The sequence below is a fragment of the Oncorhynchus clarkii genome, chromosome 24 (assembly GCF_045791955.1).
Source record: "Oncorhynchus clarkii lewisi isolate Uvic-CL-2024 chromosome 24, UVic_Ocla_1.0, whole genome shotgun sequence".
Taxonomy (NCBI): domain Eukaryota; kingdom Metazoa; phylum Chordata; class Actinopteri; order Salmoniformes; family Salmonidae; genus Oncorhynchus; species Oncorhynchus clarkii.
The window spans coordinates 31,398,927-31,418,393 of record NC_092170.1 but is presented as its reverse complement, the minus strand read 5'-3'; the positions used below and the strand labels follow the sequence as shown (position 1 = coordinate 31,418,393).

The window sequence follows — 19,467 nt, the reverse complement described above, 5'->3', positions numbered from 1 at the left end:
ATTGGCGTTTGCCTTTATAAACCAGGACGAAGTAGCCTCTTCATATATTATTTCTAAACGAAAGTAGAAACGGAGGGATTTTATCACGAGGACCAGTAAAACGCAATCATTGAAAACCAGCCTATCACACATTTCAAGGTAATACGTTACAGAGCAGCTTCGTTTGGGGATGACTAGCGTATTATGTGACAGCGTTGAGTTGTAAAAAAAATGAAAAAGTTATCAGACATCACTGAAATGGCCCTTAGCCTACTTTGCTTATTATTGTTGGTGGCCAATATACGTTATAAATAGCCATTCGATATCAACATACAGTATCGCATTGTCCTTATTTTATGGAGGTTTAGCTTGCTAGAATAGGCGCAGTCAGGGTGTGACAAGACATTGATCATGAAGTTCCATTACATTACACGTAAGTCATTGGAAGGCGGCGTCTTCTGGATGGGGCGTTTTGTTATTAAAGAGTCCGGAGTCCGGACGAGGTGGGCCGAGCCAAGCACGAACTAGTGGGATTACCACATTCTAGCATTTTTTTTAGATTAAAAACAATATTTAACCTTTATTTAACTAGGCAAGTCAGTTAAGAACAAATTCTTATTTACTGTGACGGCCTACCCCTGGCCAAACCCTAAACCCCAAGGGTTTCTTTATTTTTACTATTTTCTACATTTTAGAATAAGAGTGAAGACATCAAAACTATTAAATAACACATGTGGAATCAAGTAGTAAACAAAGTGTTAAACAAATCAAAATATACTTTAGATTCTTCATAGTAGCCACCCTTTGCCTTAATGACAGCTTTGCACACTCTTGGCATTCTCTCAACCAGCTTCATGAGGTAGTCCCATGTAGTAAACTCCAGCGTAAAGAGAGTCATTCGCTATTGAAGTTTTATTCCGGAAGGAGCTACGCATTTTACGCACGCATTTTACGCACAGCGTTGTTTTGGTAAACGCACAGATCCAGCTGTTTATATATCAATCAGTATGGCGACTAAGTCAGGGAAAGCTAAATCTAAGTCTAGATATACAGATGTACACACAATTTTAGAAGAAATTGATTGGAAAAGTGAGACAGAGATTGTTGTAGGACGATTCATTTAGCGATTCCCAAGTGGAGGAATATTTTTTGAACTGAGAGGACACCGTTGTAGCCACTGTGTATAATCTGTAACGTGCCTGCAGAAGAGGAACAATGTCACCGTTTTGGTCTGGTAAGTTCTTCTAATGCCGTTGTTTGAAATTAATAATATAAAATATTATTTGTGACATGAAATAGCCTATTTGAGGCTGTTGAGGGGAGGACAGGCCCACAACAATGGCCAAAGTGAAATGGAGACAGTAGATACTGTAGTCTGTTGTAATATAATAAAGACAGTAGATCTAGCTGATCTGTCATAATATAATAGAGACAGTAGATCTAGCTGAAATGTCATAATATAAGAGACAGTATATGTAGCATGTCTATAATAATATATTCAACCTTATGTTCCCTGTACTCATATCTATATATATCGATATCTGTTTATTATACCTCAGCAGCACAATATTGTGTAGAGCTTTGGCAAAGTGGGTGATATATCCTTCCTGTTTGGCCCTGTCCAGGGGTCTCATCGGATGGGGCCACATTGTCTCCTGATCCCTTGTGTCTCAGCCTCCAGTATTTATGCTGCACTAGTTTGTCAGGGGGGCTAGGGTCAGTTTGTTATATCTGGAGTACTTCTGTTTTATCCGGTGTCCTGTGTGAATTTAAGTATGCTCTCTCTAATTCTCTCTCTCTTAGGACCTGAGCCCTAGGACCATGCATCAGGACTACCTGGCATGATGACTCCTTGCTGTCCCCAGTCCACATGGCCTTGCTGCTGTTCCAGTTTCAACTGTTCTGCCTGCGGCTATGGAACCCTAAACTGTTCATATTTACTCTTGAGGTGCTGTCCTGTTGCATTCTCTACAACTACTGTGATTATTATTATTTGACTGGTCATCTATGAACGTTTGAAAATCTCGGCCATGTTCTGTTATAATCTCCACCCGGAACAGCCAGAAAAGGACTGGCCACCCCTCATAGCCTGGTTCCTCTAGGTTTCTTCCTATGTTTTGTTCTTTCTAGGGAGTTTTTCCTAGCCACTGTGCTTCTACACCTGCATTGCTTGCTGTCTGGGGTTTTAGGCTGGGTTTCTGTACAGCACTTTGAGATATTAGCTGATGTACGAAGGGCTATATAAATACATTTGATTTGATAGAGGACTGAGGGTCTTCCAAATATTGGAAGTGTGTAAATAGTTACCCATGTTATTTTGTAAATGTGTATATACACTGCTCAAAAAAATAAAGGGAACACTTAAACAACACAATGTAACTCCAAGTCAATCACACTTCTGTGAAATCAAACTGTCCACTTAGGAAGCAACACTGATTGACAATAAATGTCACATGCTGTTGTGCAAATGGAGTAGACAACAGGTGGAAATTATAGGCAATTAGCAAGACACCCCCAATAAAGGAGTGGTCCTGCAGGTGGTAACCACAGACCACTTCTCAGTTCCTATGCTTCCTGGCTAATGTTTTGGTCACTTTTGAATGCTGGCGGTGCTTTCACGCTAGTGGTAGCATGAGACGGAGTCTACAACCCACACAAGTGGCTCAGATAGTGCAGCTCATCCAGGATGGCACATCAATGCGAGCTGTGGCAAGAAGGTTTGCTGTGTCTGTCAGCGTAGTGTCCAGAGCATGGAGGCGCTACCAGGAGACAGGCCAGTACATCAGGAGACGTGGAGGAGGCCGTAGGAGGGCAACAACCCAGCAGCAGGACCGCTACCTCTGCCTTTGTGCAAGGAGGAGCAGGAGGAGCACTGCCAGAGCCCTGCAAAATGATCTCCAGCAGTCCACAAATGTGCATGTGTCTGCTCAAATGGTCAGAAACAGACTCCATGAGGGTGGTATGAGGGCCCGAAGTCCACAGGTGGGGGTTGTGCTTACAGCCCAACACTGTGCAGGACGTTTGGCATTTGCCAGAGAACACCAAGATTGGCAAATTCGCCACAGGCGCCCTGTGCTCTTCACAGATGAAAGCAGATTCACACTGAGCACATGTGACAGAGTCTGGAGACGCTGTGGTGAACGTTCTGCTGCCTGCAACATCCTCCAGCATGACCGGTTTGGTGGTGGGTCAGTCATGGTGTGGGGTGGCATTTCTTTGGGGGGCCGCACAGCCCTCCATATGTTCGCCAGAGGTAGCCTGACTGCCATTAGGTACCGAGATGAGATCCTCAGACCCCTTGTGAGACCATATGCTGGTGCGGTTTGCCCTGGGTTCCTCCTAATGCAAGACAATGCTAGACCTCATGTGGCTGGAGTGTGTCAGCAGTTCCTGCAAGAGGAAGGCATTGATGCTATGGACTGGCCTGCCCGTTCCCCAGACCTGAATCCAATTGAGCACATCTGGGACATCATGTCTCGCTCCATCCACCAATGCCACATTGCACCACAGACTGTCCAGGAGTTGGCGGATGCTTTAGTCCAGGTCTGGGAGGAGATCCCTCAGGAGACCATCCGCCACCTCATCAGGAGCATGCCCAGGCGTTGTAGGGAGGTCATACAGGCACGTAGAGGCCACACACACTAATGAGCCTCATTTTGACTTGTTTTAAGGACATTACATCAAAGTTGGATCAGCCTGTAGTGTGGTTTTCCACTTTAATTTTGAGTGTGACTCCAAATCCAGACCTCCATGGGTTGATAAATTTGATTTCCATTGATAATTTTTGTGTGATTTTGTTGTCAGCACATTCAACTATGTAAAGAAAAAAGTATTTAATAAGAATATTTCATTCATTCAGATCTAGGATGTGTTATTTTAGTGTTCCCTTTATTTTTTTGAGCAGTGTATTTTTTTCTTCATATTTTTTCCCCACATGTTTTTTTCTCCATTTTTTGGGGGGTTGTGTGTTAGAATACCATTTTGGCATTTTGTATATAGTTATTTGTTTCAAAATGTATACCTTCACCAATTTGGCCACTTGGGTACATTTGGGCTACTTGTGTGGGACTCCTGGGTGACTTCTTGATAAATGTCATGTAGCACACTCATTTTGGAAGTTATCATTCTGAAAGTTTGCACAAGTACTGTTGCCCTCTTATGTTTTTCACTGAAATTGTCCCCATCATCCTATCTGAATGTTTGTTTTATCTTGTTCATTTTAAAGATGATGATACAACAATAAAAAAAAAAACATATGTTTTTATTCATTGTATTATCTAAACCAGATCTATTGTGTTAAATTCTCCTACATTCAATTCACAGTTACACAAACTTCAAGAGTGTTTTCTTTCAAATGGTACCAAGAATATGCATATCCTTGCTTCTGGGCCAGAGCTACAGGCAGTTAGATTTGGGGAATGTCTTCAGGTGGAAATTGAAAAAAGTAGGGGGGTAGTAGCTCTAAGAGGTTAAGAGAGAGTTATGTTCGTAACCAATATTTACAGTTATACCCCCTGTTTCTGCATGGCTGTTTTGTTCCTCAAAACATTTTGAGTAATCTGATGCTTCCCAGATTATATCTGTTTGCAATTTATTTGGCAGTCTACAGTAGTGTTTCCCAACCTGGGGTACTAGGACCCCTGAGGGTATTTGGCCTATCCATAGGGGGTACTTGAGAAGACTCATGAGACCGTAGGCTAACTGGTTACATGCACATGAGCGAGTACTTCAGGGGTACTCTGGACAGAGCAACATGTACTTGGTGGTACAGTAACCTACTCCACAGGACCCGAAGGCTATTTAAAGTTATTATTTGTATAATTCATACCATCTTAAAGTTTAAATCACTTACTGTTTTCATAATGTGGCTGCTTGGCTCGGGATCATTTGAATACTGTGCTACAGTTGCCCCCAACCCGAGCAGCCATGACAAAACCAAATGTGCTTACAGCAAGAGACAACAATTGTGACATGTCTATCATGCCAATGTTTTGCTAACCGATGGTAGTTTAAATTCTTATACTTTAATGCTCTGGGCAAAACAAGAAAAATACAGCCGGTAGAAGAACTACATTCACCCCTTGCCCATAAACGTGTAATTAGTATGAAACTTCTGAAACAGGGAGAGAACCTAAATGGAACAATTGAATAGGATCTCTATGACTACTTCAACCAGAGGTTACACAGGATGGACACTGGACAGAAATTAACATTATTGTGTCAAGCTGCTGTGATCATTTCATTGTTTATTGTTCACAAGAAATTCAGGCATGGTTATGTCCTTTTTACACAATGCAACTGTTGTATGAGGAAATGTGTTCTGGGAAGACCAATACTGGATTACCTGACAAAGCAATATTCTTTATTTTATTTTACCTTTATTTAACCAGGCAAGTCAGTTAAGAACAAATTATTATTTTCAATGACGGCCTAGGAACAGTGGGTTAACTGCCTGTTCAGGGGCAGAACAACAGTACCTTGTCAGCTCAGGGGTTTGAAACCTTCTGGTTCCTAGTCCAACTCTCTAACCACTAGGCTACCCTGCCGCCACGGTACCTTGTGTGTGTGTGTGTTCATATGCATGTGTGTGTGTATGTATTTATCAGCAACCAGCAGTTATGGAGCATGACCATCATGGTTAGATACACCTCTCCAATGGCCCTTATCTTACTGTCAGTAGTTGCATTCTGTGGCTGCCTTTTATAAAACAATTTATCATAGACGCTTGGCATATTACGATTTATTGTTACACGCCAATTAACTTAATTGAAGTGATGTGAACAGTGCCTAATTCGAGTTAAGAGGACAATAATATCACACCTGACTTCCCTATTCAGGTGCCAAAATGGTGAACTGCTGTGGATTGGTAACAGTCAAGAATGAACCAGGTACTGTTTGAAAGCAGAAATGATTGTTTACTTCCATGTCTGTGTGGATTTTCATTCTCCCAGGCATGAGCTCTCATCAGTATCTTGTTTATCTTCTCTCCATCCATCGCTCCCTCTCTCAGTGCCTCTGAAGAGTATTGGTGTGGAGGTGAGTGTCCAGGGGCATGTAGCCACTGTGAGCTCCACTCTGCAGTATCAGAACCAGGAGGAGAGCCCTCTGGAGGCCATCTTTGTTTTCCCTCTACCAGGAGAGGCTGCTGTCTGCAGGTTCAGCGCCAAGATAGGACAGACTGAGGTGGTGGCTGAGGTTCAGGAGAAACAGAAGGTGAGGGGAGATGACAAGTCAACAATGAGACAAAAGCAACAATGCAGATCCACAAAAGTCTAATTTGTTGCAGGATTCATAGTTACATAGTTACTACACAGGTTTAAGAACAACTTGTTGTAAAGTCTTACTGTGGGCAACTATACCCAATTTGTTAACCAAGCAGTCTATGACTTGCGGAGCTTCAAGAATCAGTATTATCCTTTTGACTGCTCTCATATCACTATTGTCTCAGGCTGATGATGCGTCCTTGTGTTCCTCTGTCCCCCTCTCAGGCGCGGGAGCAGTATGATGATTTGTTGAGCTCGGGCCAGCAGGCCTTCCTATTGGAGGAGAGTGATGAGAGCCCGGATGTGTTCAAGCTGAGTGTAGGTAGTCTGCCTCCAGGGGAGAAGGCCTCTGTCAGCCTGGACTATGTGACAGAGCTGGCTGTACAGGCTGACGATGGCCTAAGGCTCTGCCTTCCAGCTGTGCTCAACCCCCGCTATCAACCCCAGGGTAAGAACATGGACCCCTGTATGGAGAGACACAAACCACTAATACATCATAGTGCAGTGTAAAACCTTGTGGGCAGCAGTGCGACCAGGAACCAGCAGCTGGTCCCATAGGGTGGTGGTCTTCAGTCCTGCTCTTGGAGACCCACAGGGAGTGGTGCAGGCTTTAGTTCCAGTCCAGCTTAAACACATCTGATTGACGTGTTGTTGAGTTGAAAGGTGGAAGTGCTGGGCTAGAACAAAAACATGCTAATTTGTGGGTCTCTCTCTCCTCTCTATCCTTCTTTCTTCTGTCTCTCCCTCCTCCTCCCTCCCTGACCCCATCTCTCTCTAAGGGTCAGACAGGGGTAGTGGTGGCAGTGCCCTGGTGTCCTCGGTGCCTGCTGGTTCTGTGCCTTACAGTCTGTCCCTCAGTGCCCATGTGTCGTCCCCTCATCCCATCTGTAGAATAGAGTCCAACTGTTCCCTGGACCCACTCAACTACCTCAACACAGAGAAAACCCAAGCCACGGTACCTTGTGTGTGTGTGTGTGTTCATATGCATGTGTGTGTGTGTGTATTTGATATACAGTCAAATCAAATTGTATTGGTCACATACACATGGTTAGCACCTGTTAATGCGAGTGTAGCGAAATGCTTGCGCTTCTAGTTCCGGCAGTGAAGTAATTATACAACAAGTAATCTAACAATTCCCCAACAACTACCTAATACACACAAATCTAAAGGGGTGAATGAGAATATGTACAGTTGAAGTTGGAAGTTTACATACACCTTAGCCAAATACATTTAAACTCTGTTTTTCACAATTCCTGACATTTAATTAGAGTAAAAATTCCCCGTTTTAGGTCAGTTAGGATCACCACTTTATTTTAAGAATGTGAAATATCAGAATAATAGTAGAGTGATTTATTTCAGCTTTTATTTCTTTCATCACATTCCAAGTGGGTCAGAAGTTTACATACACTCAATTAGTATTTGGTAGCATTGCCTTTAAATTGTTTAACTTGGGTAGCCTTCCACAAGCATCCCACAATAAGTTGGGTGAATTTTGTCCCATTCCTCCTGACAGAGCTGGTGTTGAGCACTTTTCGCATCAAAGCACGTTCATCTCTAGGAGACAGAACGTGTCTCCTTCCTGAGCGGTATGACGGCTGCGTGGTCCCATGGTGTTTATACATGTGTTTATACATGCGTACTATTGTTTGTACAGATGAACGTGGTACCTTCAGGCGTTTTGGAAATTGCTCCCAAGAATGAACCAGACTTGTGGGCTACAATTTTTCTTTGCTGATTTCTTTTGATTTTCCCATGATGTCAATGTCACGTTCTGACCTTAGTTCCTTTGTTTTGTATTTTGTTCTAGTATGGTCAGGGCATGAGTTGGGTGGGTTGTTGTTAGTTTTTCTATGATTTTCTATTTCTGTGTTTGGCCTGGTATGGTTCTCAATCAGAGGCAGCTGTCAATCGTTGTCCCTGATTGAGAACCATATTTAGGTAGACTGTTTTCGATTGTGTTTTGTGGGTGGTTATTTTCAGTCTTTGTGTGTCTGCACCAGACAGAACTGTTTCGGTTGTTTCTTTGTTTGTTATTGAGTGTTTAGTTTTTTCTTTAAATAAGATGAATGCGCTTTGGTCCTCACCTTCTTCCCACGACAGCCGTTACAGTCAAGCAAAGAGGCACTGAGTTTGAAGGGTGGCCTTGGAATGCATTGACAGGTACACCTCCAATTGACTCAAATGTTAGCCTATCAGAAGCTTCTTAAAGCCATTTTCCAAGCTGTTTAAAGGCACAGTCAACTTAGTGTATGTAAACTTCTGACCCACTGGAATTGTGATACAGTGAAATAACCTGTCTGTAAACAATTGTTGGAAAAATTACTTGTCATGCACAAAGTAGATGTCCTAACCGACTTGCAAAAACTATAGTTTGTTAACAAGAAATTTGTGGAGTGGTTGAGTCATTAAAACTAGTTTATGTAAACTTCTGACTATATATAGCCAAGCGGCATAGGCAAGGTGCAGTAGATGGTATGGAATCATGTAGTAACCCCAAAAAATCTTAACCAAATCAAAATATATTTGAGATTCTTCAAAGTAGCCACCCTTTGCCTTGATGACAGCTTTGCACACTTGGCGTTCTCTCAACCAGCTTCATGAGGTGGAATGCATTTCAATTATCAAATGTGCATTGTTAAAAGTTCATTTGTGGATTTTCTTTCCTGTGTTTGAGCCAATCAGTTGTGTTGTGACTAGGTAGGGCTGGTATACAGAAGAAATCCATATTTGGTAAAATACTAAGTTCATATTATATCAAGAACAGCTCAAATATGCAAAGAGAAACATTAGTCCATTACTTTAAGACATGAAGGTCAGTCAATCTGGAACATTTCAAGAACTTTTAAAGTTTCTTCAAGTGCAGTCACAAAACCCATCAAGCTCTATAATGAAACTGGCTCTCATGAGGACAGCCACAGGAAAGGAAGACCCAGAGTTACCTCTGCTGCAGACGATGAGTTCATTAGAGTTACCAGCCTCAGTAATTGCAGTCCAAATAAATGCTTCAGAGTTCAAGTAACAGACACATCTCAACATCAACTGTTCAGAAGAGACTGCGTGAATCAGGCCTTCATGGTCAAATTGCTGTAAAGAAACGACTACTAAGGACACCAACAATAAAAAGAGACTTGCTTGGGCCAAGAAAAACGAGCAATGGACATTAGACCGGTGGAAATCTGTCCTTTGGTCTGATGACACCAAATATGAGATTTTTAGTTCCAACCTCTATGTCTTTATGAGATTCAAAATAGGTGAACGGATGATCTCTGCATATATGGTTCCCACTGTGAAGCATGGAAGAGATGTGATGGTGTGGGAATGCTTTGCTGGTGACACTGTCTGTGATTTATTTAGAATTTAAGGCACAATTAACTAGCAGGTCTACCACAGAATTCTACAGCGATACGCCATCCCATCTGGTTTGCACTTGGTGGAACTATTATTTGTTTATCAAAAGGACAACACCTCCAGGCTGTGTAAGGGCAATTTGACCAAGAAGGAGAGTGATTGAGTGCTGCATCAGATGACCTGGCCTCCGCAATCACCCGACCTCAACCCATTTTAGATGGTTTGGAAGGAGTGAAGGAAAAGCGTGAAGCGTGAGTGAAGGAAAAGCAGCCAACAAGTGCTCAGCATCTGTGGGATCTCCTTCAAGACTGTTGGAAAAGCATTCCAGGTGAAGCTGGTTGAGAGAATGCCAAGAGTGTGCAAAGCTGTCATTAAGGCAAAGGGTGACAACTTTGAAGAAAGTATAATATAACATATATTTTGATTTGTTTAACACTTTTGGGGGGTTAATACATGATTCCATATGTGCTATTTCATAGTTTTGATGTCTTCACTATTATTCTTGAATGTAAAAATTAAGAAAAACCCATTGAATGAGTAGGTGTGTCCAAACTTTTGACTGGCATTGTACGTACGAATGTCTGTGTGTGCAGTATGTCTGTGTGTGTGCACTCTCACTAGCACCATGAACCATCAGAATCCTTCATAATTCCCTCTGACTGCTCTGTCTTCATGTGAATGTTGTTCTAACTGCAGGTCAGTCTGGCTGCAGGTCATCAGTTTGACCGGGACGTTGAGCTGTTGTTGTATTACCAAGACACCCATCAGCCTGCTGCTATAGTAGAGGCAGCACAGACTTCTGCCAAGCCAGGTGAGGGGGGGTGGGTGTACTCTGTTGTAGATGTGTTGATATGAGATCAATGAGTAGTCTAGTCTACTACCTTAATCCATGTTTACATAGTGGGACATGGTGAGAAAGAAGATACAGTAGATGTAGAGATGGAGAAAGAGGAGAAAAGCTGTTGAACACTTCTCTCTCTCTGTCTGTCTCTCTTTATCGCTCCCAGGCTCTCTGATGGGCGACCCAGTGGTCATGCTGAGCCTGTACCCAGAGTTCCCCAACGATATGATGTCATCGATGACCTCACTCGGGGAATTCCTTTTTGTTGTGGATCGCTCTGGCAGCATGTCATGCCCCATGCACAATGGGTCTGTGGCTCAGGGCCGCATTGGCAGTGCCAGGGTATACACACACACACACACACACACACACACACACACACAACCCTGCACTAGTAAATTAACATCTCCATCTGCACAGGACTCACCAAGAGGTAGTTTAGAGTGAAATCCAGTACCCTGTGGTTACGCTGTATTCCTCTGGTCTTTAAGATTGTCCTGAATGGTTTATTGAAGAGTAGAGAAACTTGTTAAATTTCTCTCTTGCAGGATACTCTGCTGCTCTTGCTGAAAAGCCTGCCAATGGGCTGCTACTTCAACATCATCGGTTTTGGGTCCAGATATGAGTCCTTCTTTCCGTAAGTGTTCTCTCCTTCCAAACCCTCATCTCAATCAGTTCAAGTCAGTGTCTGAGGAGTTCAGTTTTTTACAAACACATTTAGCTGTGTCATTCTAGGGTTTTATCATGTATGTTGTACCATGTAGTCCAAATCCAAAGATAATCAGTGACTGTGTTAAAAAAAAAATCTAATCAAATGTTATTTGTCACATACACATGGTTAGCAGATGTTAATAATGCGAGTGTAGCGAAATGCTTGTGCTTCTAGTTCCGACCATGCAGTAATAACCAACAAGTAATCTAACTAACAATTCCAAAACTACTGTCTTATACACAGTGTAAGGGGATAAAGAATATGTACATAAGGATATATGAATGAGTGATGGTACAGAGCTGGTCTGCGCATGCTCTGAGGGCGCGGCTGGGGATGTTGTGTGGGCCTGCAGCCTTGCGAGGGTTAACACGTTTAAATGTCTTACTCACCTGGGCTGCAGTGAAGGAGAGTCCGCATGTTTTCGTTGCAGGCCGTGTCAGTGGCACTGTATTGTCCTCAAAGCGGGCAAAAAAGTTATTTAGTCTGCCTGGGAGCAGGACATCCTGGTCCGTGACTGGGCTGGATTTCTTCTTGTAGTCCGTGATTGACTGTAGACCCTGCCACATGCCTCTTGTGTCTGAGCTGTTGAATTGAGATTCTACTTTGTCTCTGTACTGACGCTTAGCTTGTTTGATAGCCTTTCGGAGGGAATAGCTGTACTGTTTGTATTCGGTCATGTTACCAGTCACCTTGCCCTGATTAAAAGCAGTGGTTCGCGCTTTCAGTTTCACGCGAATGCTGCCATCAATCCACGGTTTCTGGTTAGGGAATGTTTTAATCGTTGCTATGGGAACGACATCTTCAACGCACGTTCTAATGAACTCGCACACCGAATCAGCGTATTCGTCAATATTGTTATCTGACGCAATACGAAACATGTCCCAGTCCACGTGATGGAAGCAGTCTTGGAGTGTGGAGTCAGCTTGGTCGGACCAGCGTTGGACAGACCTCAGCGTTGGAGCCTCTTGTTTTAGTTTCTGTCTGTAGGCAGGGATCAACAAAATGGAGTCGTGGTCAGCTTTTCCGAAAGGAGGGCGGGGCAGGGCCTTATTTGCGTCGCGGAAGTTAGAGTAACAATGATCCAAGGTTTTTCCACCCCTGGTTGCGCAATCGATATGCTGATAAAATTTAGGGAGTCTTGTTTTCAGATTAGCCTTGTTAAAATCCCCAGCTACAATGAATGCAGCCTCCGGATAAATGGATTCCAGTGTTTGACAGTTAATATTTACATCTTTTATTTTATTTCAAATCAAATGTATTTATATAGCCCTTTGTACATCAGCTGATATCTCCAAGTGCTGTACAGAAACCCAGCCTGAAACCCCAAACAGCAAGCAATGCAGGTGTAGAAGCACGATGGCTTGGAAAAACTCACTAGAAAAGCCAAAACCTAGGAAGAAACCTAGAGAGGAACCAGGCTATGAGGGGTGGCCAGTCCTCTTCTGGCTGTGCCGGGTGGAGATTATAACAGAACATGGCCAAGATGTTCAAATGTTCATAAATGACCAGCATGGTCAAATAATAATAATCACAGTAGTTGTCGAGGGTGCAGCAAGTCAGCACCTCAGGAGTAAATGTTAGTTGGCTTTTCATAGCCTATCATTAAGAGTATCTCTACCACTCCTGCTGTCTCTAGAGAGTTGAAAACAGCAGGTCTGGGACAGGTAGCACGTCCGGTGAACAGGTCAGGATTCCATAGCCGCAGGCAGAACAGTTGAAACTGGAGCAGCATCACGGCCAGGTGGACTTGGGACAGCAAGGAGTCATCATTCCAGGTAGTCCCGAGGCATGGTCCAAGGGCTCAGGTCCTCCGAGAGAGAGAAAGAAAGAGAGAATTAGAGAGAGCATACTTAAATTCACACAGGACACCGGATAAGACAGTAGAAGTACTCCAGATATAACAAACTGACCCTAGCCCCCCGACACATAAAATACTGCAGCATAAATACTGGAGGCTGAGACCTCCAGTATTTGACCTTTATTTAACTAGGCAAGTCAGTTTAGAACATATTCTTATTTTCAATGACTGCCTAGGAACAGTGGGTTAACTGCCTTGTTCAGGGGCAGAATGATGAGCTAATCATTTGCAGCAGGTAGGGGTAGAGCCCTCACTGTGACTATATTACCGCCAGAACCCCTGTCACGAGTCATGAAAGCAGTCAAATTCCACATGACCGTTTAGTCACGGTAATTAGGCTTCTCCAAGCTCTGATGCTGCTGATGGTCATTAGTAACCTTCCAAACTTTCTAACTGCCTGGTACTCAGCACTCTATTGTCCCTCTAATCACTCTGACATCAATGCAAATGTCATCAAACACTTCATGAGAGCCCATGAGCTCATGTTGTGCAACATTTCTGTAGGCTATGCAATTGTGTGAGAAAACAGAGTTTTGATGGCCTCTATAGGCTAGGCCTGCTATATTTATTCATCAACTTTCCTAAAATAAAGCACAATTCTCATGAAAATGAACCATGGGAAAAGTGTCCTCCATTTGCTATTGAAGTGCTATTTTCTCATGCCCCTGTTCTGAGACAGGGGCATGATAATGGTCCATTCTAAGTCAAAATAAGTATCACAAAGTTATTAAATGTAAAGACAACATTCAATTTAAGAATAGTCTGATGGTGACAATGTTAGAATATCACTTATGATTATTTATTTATTTTTCACCTTTTTTTAACCAGGTAGTTCAGTTGAGAACAAGTTCTCATTTACAACTGCGACCTGGCCAAGATAAAGCAAAGCAGTGCGACAAATTACAACGCAGAGTTACACATGGAATAAACAAACGTACAGTCAGTAACACAATAGAAAAATCTGTATACAGTGTGTGCAAATGAAGTAAGGAGGTAAGGCAATAAATAGGCCATAGTGGCGAAGTATTTACAATTTAGCATTAACACTGGTGTGATAGATATGCAGATGATGATGTGCAAGTAGATTGATGTATTATCAGTGCCGATTTTAGCATGTAAATCTTGGTGGGTCAAACAACAACAACAAAAAATGTTGATGCATGCCAGCAAAGCCACAACACAACACTAAACAATACATTCATTGCACTATAACGGTGACAAATGGTGCCCACAAAATGTTAGGGCCAACATAAAGCTGTCCCAAAAGCAGAGCTTTCTTTTCAGCACCATGGAGTGAATCCTTACCACCGCTACACCTGGTTATCAGCGAGCCTTCTCTGGCAGCGAAACAGTTCATTCAGCCACATTACTGCCTTTAAAAACAAAACAAAAAACATAGCTGATATGGCTGATTTGCTTAAACAAATGTGGTTATTACTAACAATTGAGATGTACAAACTACGGCATAAGGGAACGACGAGCGGATAAGAGGCAATCCAAGCTAGGTTGGACGTAGTCAATATGTTCAGCGCTTTTGAAATGTACAGCAGCAGAATTCAGAACGTGGGCCGTTCTTACATTATTCTCCCTGTACACCAAGTCAGAGCCGTAGGTTAAATAAAGGGGGCTTATAAACAGACAATGAAAGCTCTTACAATATTCAATGATTACATTTCTTGAAAACAGGCTATAGGCTACATGAGGGGGAAAAGGGACCAAATTATTAGAGTGAGGCACATGGTCTACTAACTGCTTACTACACAACATACACTTAGTATTACTTTCTTGGCTACAGTATACATATCTCCCTGGCATTTTACATCATTTATGTAGCAGCATACAATACATTTTTGGACTCACCTTATTGTGCTCTGCTCACTTGAACAGGAAGGTGGAGCGGAAGTCCTTCTTGTGGGCTCTAGAAAGAGGCCCGAGTTCCCGACTTGGAATAACCGTTCAGTTATTTTTCCAGTCGGAGATAGTTTTTCCCCCAGAGTTCCCAGTTGTCTTGAACGCGGCAGAAGTCATGCTGGATTGACCACATGGCCAATGTATTAAAATTTTACCAATTAGATATCACACAAAATTGGAAGCCAGCAGCACCAATGTGTCGGCGGAAACATTGTTGAACTGACGACTGCAGTCAGCTCGCAGGCGCCCGGCACAAGGAGTCACTAGAGCACAAGGAGACAAGGAAGTCCCGGCCGGCCAAACCCTCCCCTAATCCGGACGACATGGGGCCAATTGTTCAACCCGTCCCATGGGTCTCCCGGTCACGGCCGGCTGTCACACAGCCTGAGGTCGAACCTGAGGCTGCAGTTGCGCCTCAGCCCTCATTGTTGAATTTGCGATTTCCAACTTGTTGTGTAATGTGTGTCCGATGAGCACCGATATGTTTTATCTATAATTTCTCATATGACAAGTGTTGTGATGTTGCTATCAGTAACATGCTATTTATCGAATAATTAACTGTAATTATTACTTGATTTTAAATTAATAAAGTAACAATTACCTCATTAGTAACCTGGGGCACCACAGGAAAAGTTTAACGAGTTACCGTTTCCCAAATTAACTCAAGAAAATCAGAATCTCGATATCATAGCATTTCCTCATATCAATGCCATTCTGAACATTCCATAATCCGTTATATCTGCAGGAACACTAATTTACATGATGACTCAGCAATACAGAGATTGGCTTAATTATTTATTTACAAACTAAATAATCACACAGAATTACATAAACACACACAGGATAGATTATACATTGATTACCAACTAAATGTAATAAAAAGTCCCTCGTGGACTAACCTGACATGATGGCTTGTTACACAATGAAAAGGGGTGGGGAAAGAAAGAGCGGGAGAAGGGGAGACAAAGGAATTTAACTATCGTACATGCAGTTGAATAATACGCTCATGTAAATATGGACATTTTGCACCCTAACAACCACTCATTCGGATTTAGAAATGCAATGTACATATTTACGCTTGTATGTCTTTGTAGTCTCTCTCTGTTGAAATTGCCCGATCAGCCTGTGGAGAGAAGTTCATCAGAAAGTCTCTGGATGTGTAAGTCTCTTGTTGTCCACCAGAGGTCACCATGTCCGCAGTAGCAGTCTTCTTCTTCGTGTCCGTTCAAATGGATACATCAGAGTACCACATGGTGGTGGGAGGGAAATGTTCTTCCCTTCTCATCCTTGTTAGACTGGATCCTTCAAAAGGTACAATCGTAGTGGTCCTCGGTCGAGTTTACTAGACTAAAGTACTTAACCTGTTGCGTCGACCAAACCCGGATCCGGGATTCTATTTACAGACCTAAGCTCATTACCATAACGCAACGTTAACTATTCATGAAAATCGCAAATGAAATGAAATAAATATGCAATCTCTCAAGCTTAGCCTTTTGTAAACAACACTGTCATCTCAGATTTTCAAAATATGCTTCTCAACCATAGGAAAACAATCATTTGTGTAAAAGTGGCTAGCTAGCGTAGCATTTAGCGTTAGCATTAGCGTTAGCATCCAGCACGCAAGATTTCAACAAAAACATAAAAGCCTTCAAATAAAATCATTTACCTTTGAAGAACTTCGGATGTTTTCAATGAGGAGACTCTCAGTTAGATAGCAGATGCTCAGTTTTTCCCAAAAAGATTATTTGTGTATTAGAAATAGCTCCGTTTTGCACATCACATTTGGCTACCAAAAAAAAAACGAAAATTCAGTCCTCAAAACGCGAACTTTTTTCCAAATTAACTCCATAATATCGACTGAAAACATGGCAAACGTTGTTTAGAATCAATCCTCAAGGTGTTTTTCACATATCTCTTCAATGATATATCGTTCGTGGAAGCATGGTTTCTCCCCTCAATCAAATGGAAAAGTACAAGCAGCTGGCGTTTGCGCACCGAATTCCACGCAGGACACCAGACGGACACTTGGAAAATGTAGTCTCTTATGGTCAATCTTCCAATGATATGCCTACAAATACGTCACAATGCTGTAAACACCTTGGGAAAACGACAGAAAGTGTAGGCTCATTCCTTGCGCAATCACAGCCATATAAGGAGACAATGGAAAACAGAGCTTCAGAGATTCTGCTCATTTCCTGGTTGACGTATCATCTTGGTTTCGCTTGTAGAATGAGTTCTGGGGCACTTACAGACAATATCTTTGCAGATTCTGAAACTTCAGAGTGTTTTCTTTCAAAAACTGTCAAGAATTTGCATAGTCGAGCATCTTTTCGTGACAAAATATTGCGCTTAAAACGGGAACGTTTTTTATCCAAAAATGAAATAGCGCCCCTAGAGATCCAACAGGTTAAACAGCTGCAGACGGAATGTTCCGATGTAGTCTTTGTCTTAACTCAAAGTGACTCTTACCATCTTCTGGTCTGGTAGAGTCCTACCATTCCTGACGTCCGGCTCAACACCGTCCGTATACTGGTCTCAATGTTTGATTATTCAGGGTACATTTAGAACCATTTTACATGCCAGTAGCAACCTGGCAATGTACTGGTCTCTTGAGATTTTGTTCTTCTCTGTTGAACGTTTCAGAGTTTCTAACCATCTCGTGTCGATCATGCTGGTCTAGTAATTCTTTAGGGGAAAAAGGGGCGTTCCCTCCTTTGGCATAATGTTTGTGCTCACGTGGGCGTGGTTACTGACTTGGCAAAAGTCTCTTATGAAAAAACGTTCTCATTTAGAAGGCTAAAATCACATTTAATCTTCTCACAAATAGTTTAATATTTAATCATATACGTTTTACAACATTTAGATGTAAACCTAACCCCTTGAATGTGTACACTTTCAGAGATACAGCTATTTAGTTATATCGTCCTTAACGATATCACATAACAACAACTGATTTTATATGATTATTGTTTAAGTCCCACCAACCATTTTGAACATTATTTACATTAGACATATTGTTTCAAGAAATAGACTACATTTTCTTCATATCTTGTTTCTTTAGACCTGTCAAAAATAAGTAATGGATATATTGTGATGGTGTAGACTATATTACATTTATTTATTATACTTTTTAAAATGTAGATGTTCCAAAGGTCTGCATCAGTGGCTTGTTTAGGCTATGCTTGGAAGGCTATGATTGGAAGGCTATGATTGGAAGGCTATGATTGGAAGGCTATGCTTGGAAGCCAGGAGATGCTACACATGCTTATACTAATAGCGGTCAATTGCTATGAGACCAACAGTTATTTGGTGACAATTACTTGGCTGACAAAATGTCATGACTGCCACAGCTCTAGGTAGGGTAATATTAAAATGTCCATGTCCTATAATATGTTGTGGTGATGACCCTTTGACCTTGTGTGTGTGTGTGTCTATCTGGACATCAGTAAGAGTGTGGAGTACAGCCAGAAGACCATGGATGAGGCTCTGCAGAAGGTGAAGGCAATGAGGGCTGACCTCGGAGGTACAGAGATCCTCCAGCCTTTAAAACATATCTACAGCCAGCCCTGCCTCCCTGACCAGCCCAGACAGGTAACTTACACACCTTACATAAACAAACACCCCATAGATAAATGTGTCTGCACTTTCTGTAACGATGGTTCCATTGAGAAGCTCATGCATTACTTTACTGTGGGTTATACAGTGATATTAGGGCTGATCTTTACTGTGGGTTATACAGTGATATTATTACGGATCTTTACTGTGGGTTATACAGTGATATTAGGGCTGATCTTTACTGTGGGTTTTACAGTGACTGTAGGGATGATCTTTACTGTGGGTTATACAGTGACCGTAGGATGATCTTTACTGTGGGTTATACAGTGACCGTAGGATGATCTTTACTGTGGGTTATACAGTGATATTAGGGCTGATCTTTATTGTGGGTTATACAGTGACAGTAGGGGTGATCTTTACTGTGGGTTATACAGGGATATTAGGGCTGATTTTTACTGTGGGTTATACAGTGACAGTAGGGAAGATCTTTACTGTGGGTTATACAATGACCGTAGGGATGATCTTTACTGTGGGTTATACAATGACCGTAGGGATGATCTTTACTGTGGGTTATACGGTGACCGTAGGGATGATCTTTACTGTTATACAGTCATATTAGGGCTGGTTTTTACTGTGGGTTATACAGTGACCGTAGGGATGATCTTTACTGTTTGTTATATAGTGACCGTTGGGATGATCTTTACTGTGGGTTATACACTGACAGTTGGGATGATCTTCACTGTGGGTTATACACTGACTGTTGGGATGATCTTTACTGTGGGTTATACACTGACAGTTGGGATGATCTTCACTGTGGGTTATACACTGACATTAGGGATGATCCTATTTCATCAGCTGTCCCGCTACAGTGAAAATCATTTCTACTGAACAAAAATATAAATGCTACATATAACAATTTCAAAGGTTTACAGTTCACAGTGGTGTAAAATACTTAAGTAAAAATACTTTCAAGTACTACTTAATTCGTTTTTTGGTGTAA

The 19,467-nt window shown here is 42.1% G+C and overlaps 1 protein-coding gene across 1 annotated transcript in view; it reads left to right on the top strand.

Annotated features, from left to right (window-relative positions):
- LOC139382310 (von Willebrand factor A domain-containing protein 5A-like) overlaps positions 1 to 19,467 on the top strand; it is a 37,935-nt gene continuing 18,468 nt past the window's right edge. Inside the window, exons 1-9 of the mRNA XM_071126213.1 lie at positions 1 to 138; positions 5,817 to 5,867; positions 5,990 to 6,192; positions 6,468 to 6,690; positions 7,022 to 7,197; positions 10,287 to 10,401; positions 10,598 to 10,773; positions 10,980 to 11,068; positions 18,359 to 18,503. Of these exons, the coding sequence (XP_070982314.1) occupies positions 5,825 to 5,867; positions 5,990 to 6,192; positions 6,468 to 6,690; positions 7,022 to 7,197; positions 10,287 to 10,401; positions 10,598 to 10,773; positions 10,980 to 11,068; positions 18,359 to 18,503 (1,170 nt within the window). The 5' untranslated portion in view covers positions 1 to 138; positions 5,817 to 5,824. The remainder of the gene's footprint in view (positions 139 to 5,816; positions 5,868 to 5,989; positions 6,193 to 6,467; positions 6,691 to 7,021; positions 7,198 to 10,286; positions 10,402 to 10,597; positions 10,774 to 10,979; positions 11,069 to 18,358; positions 18,504 to 19,467) is intronic.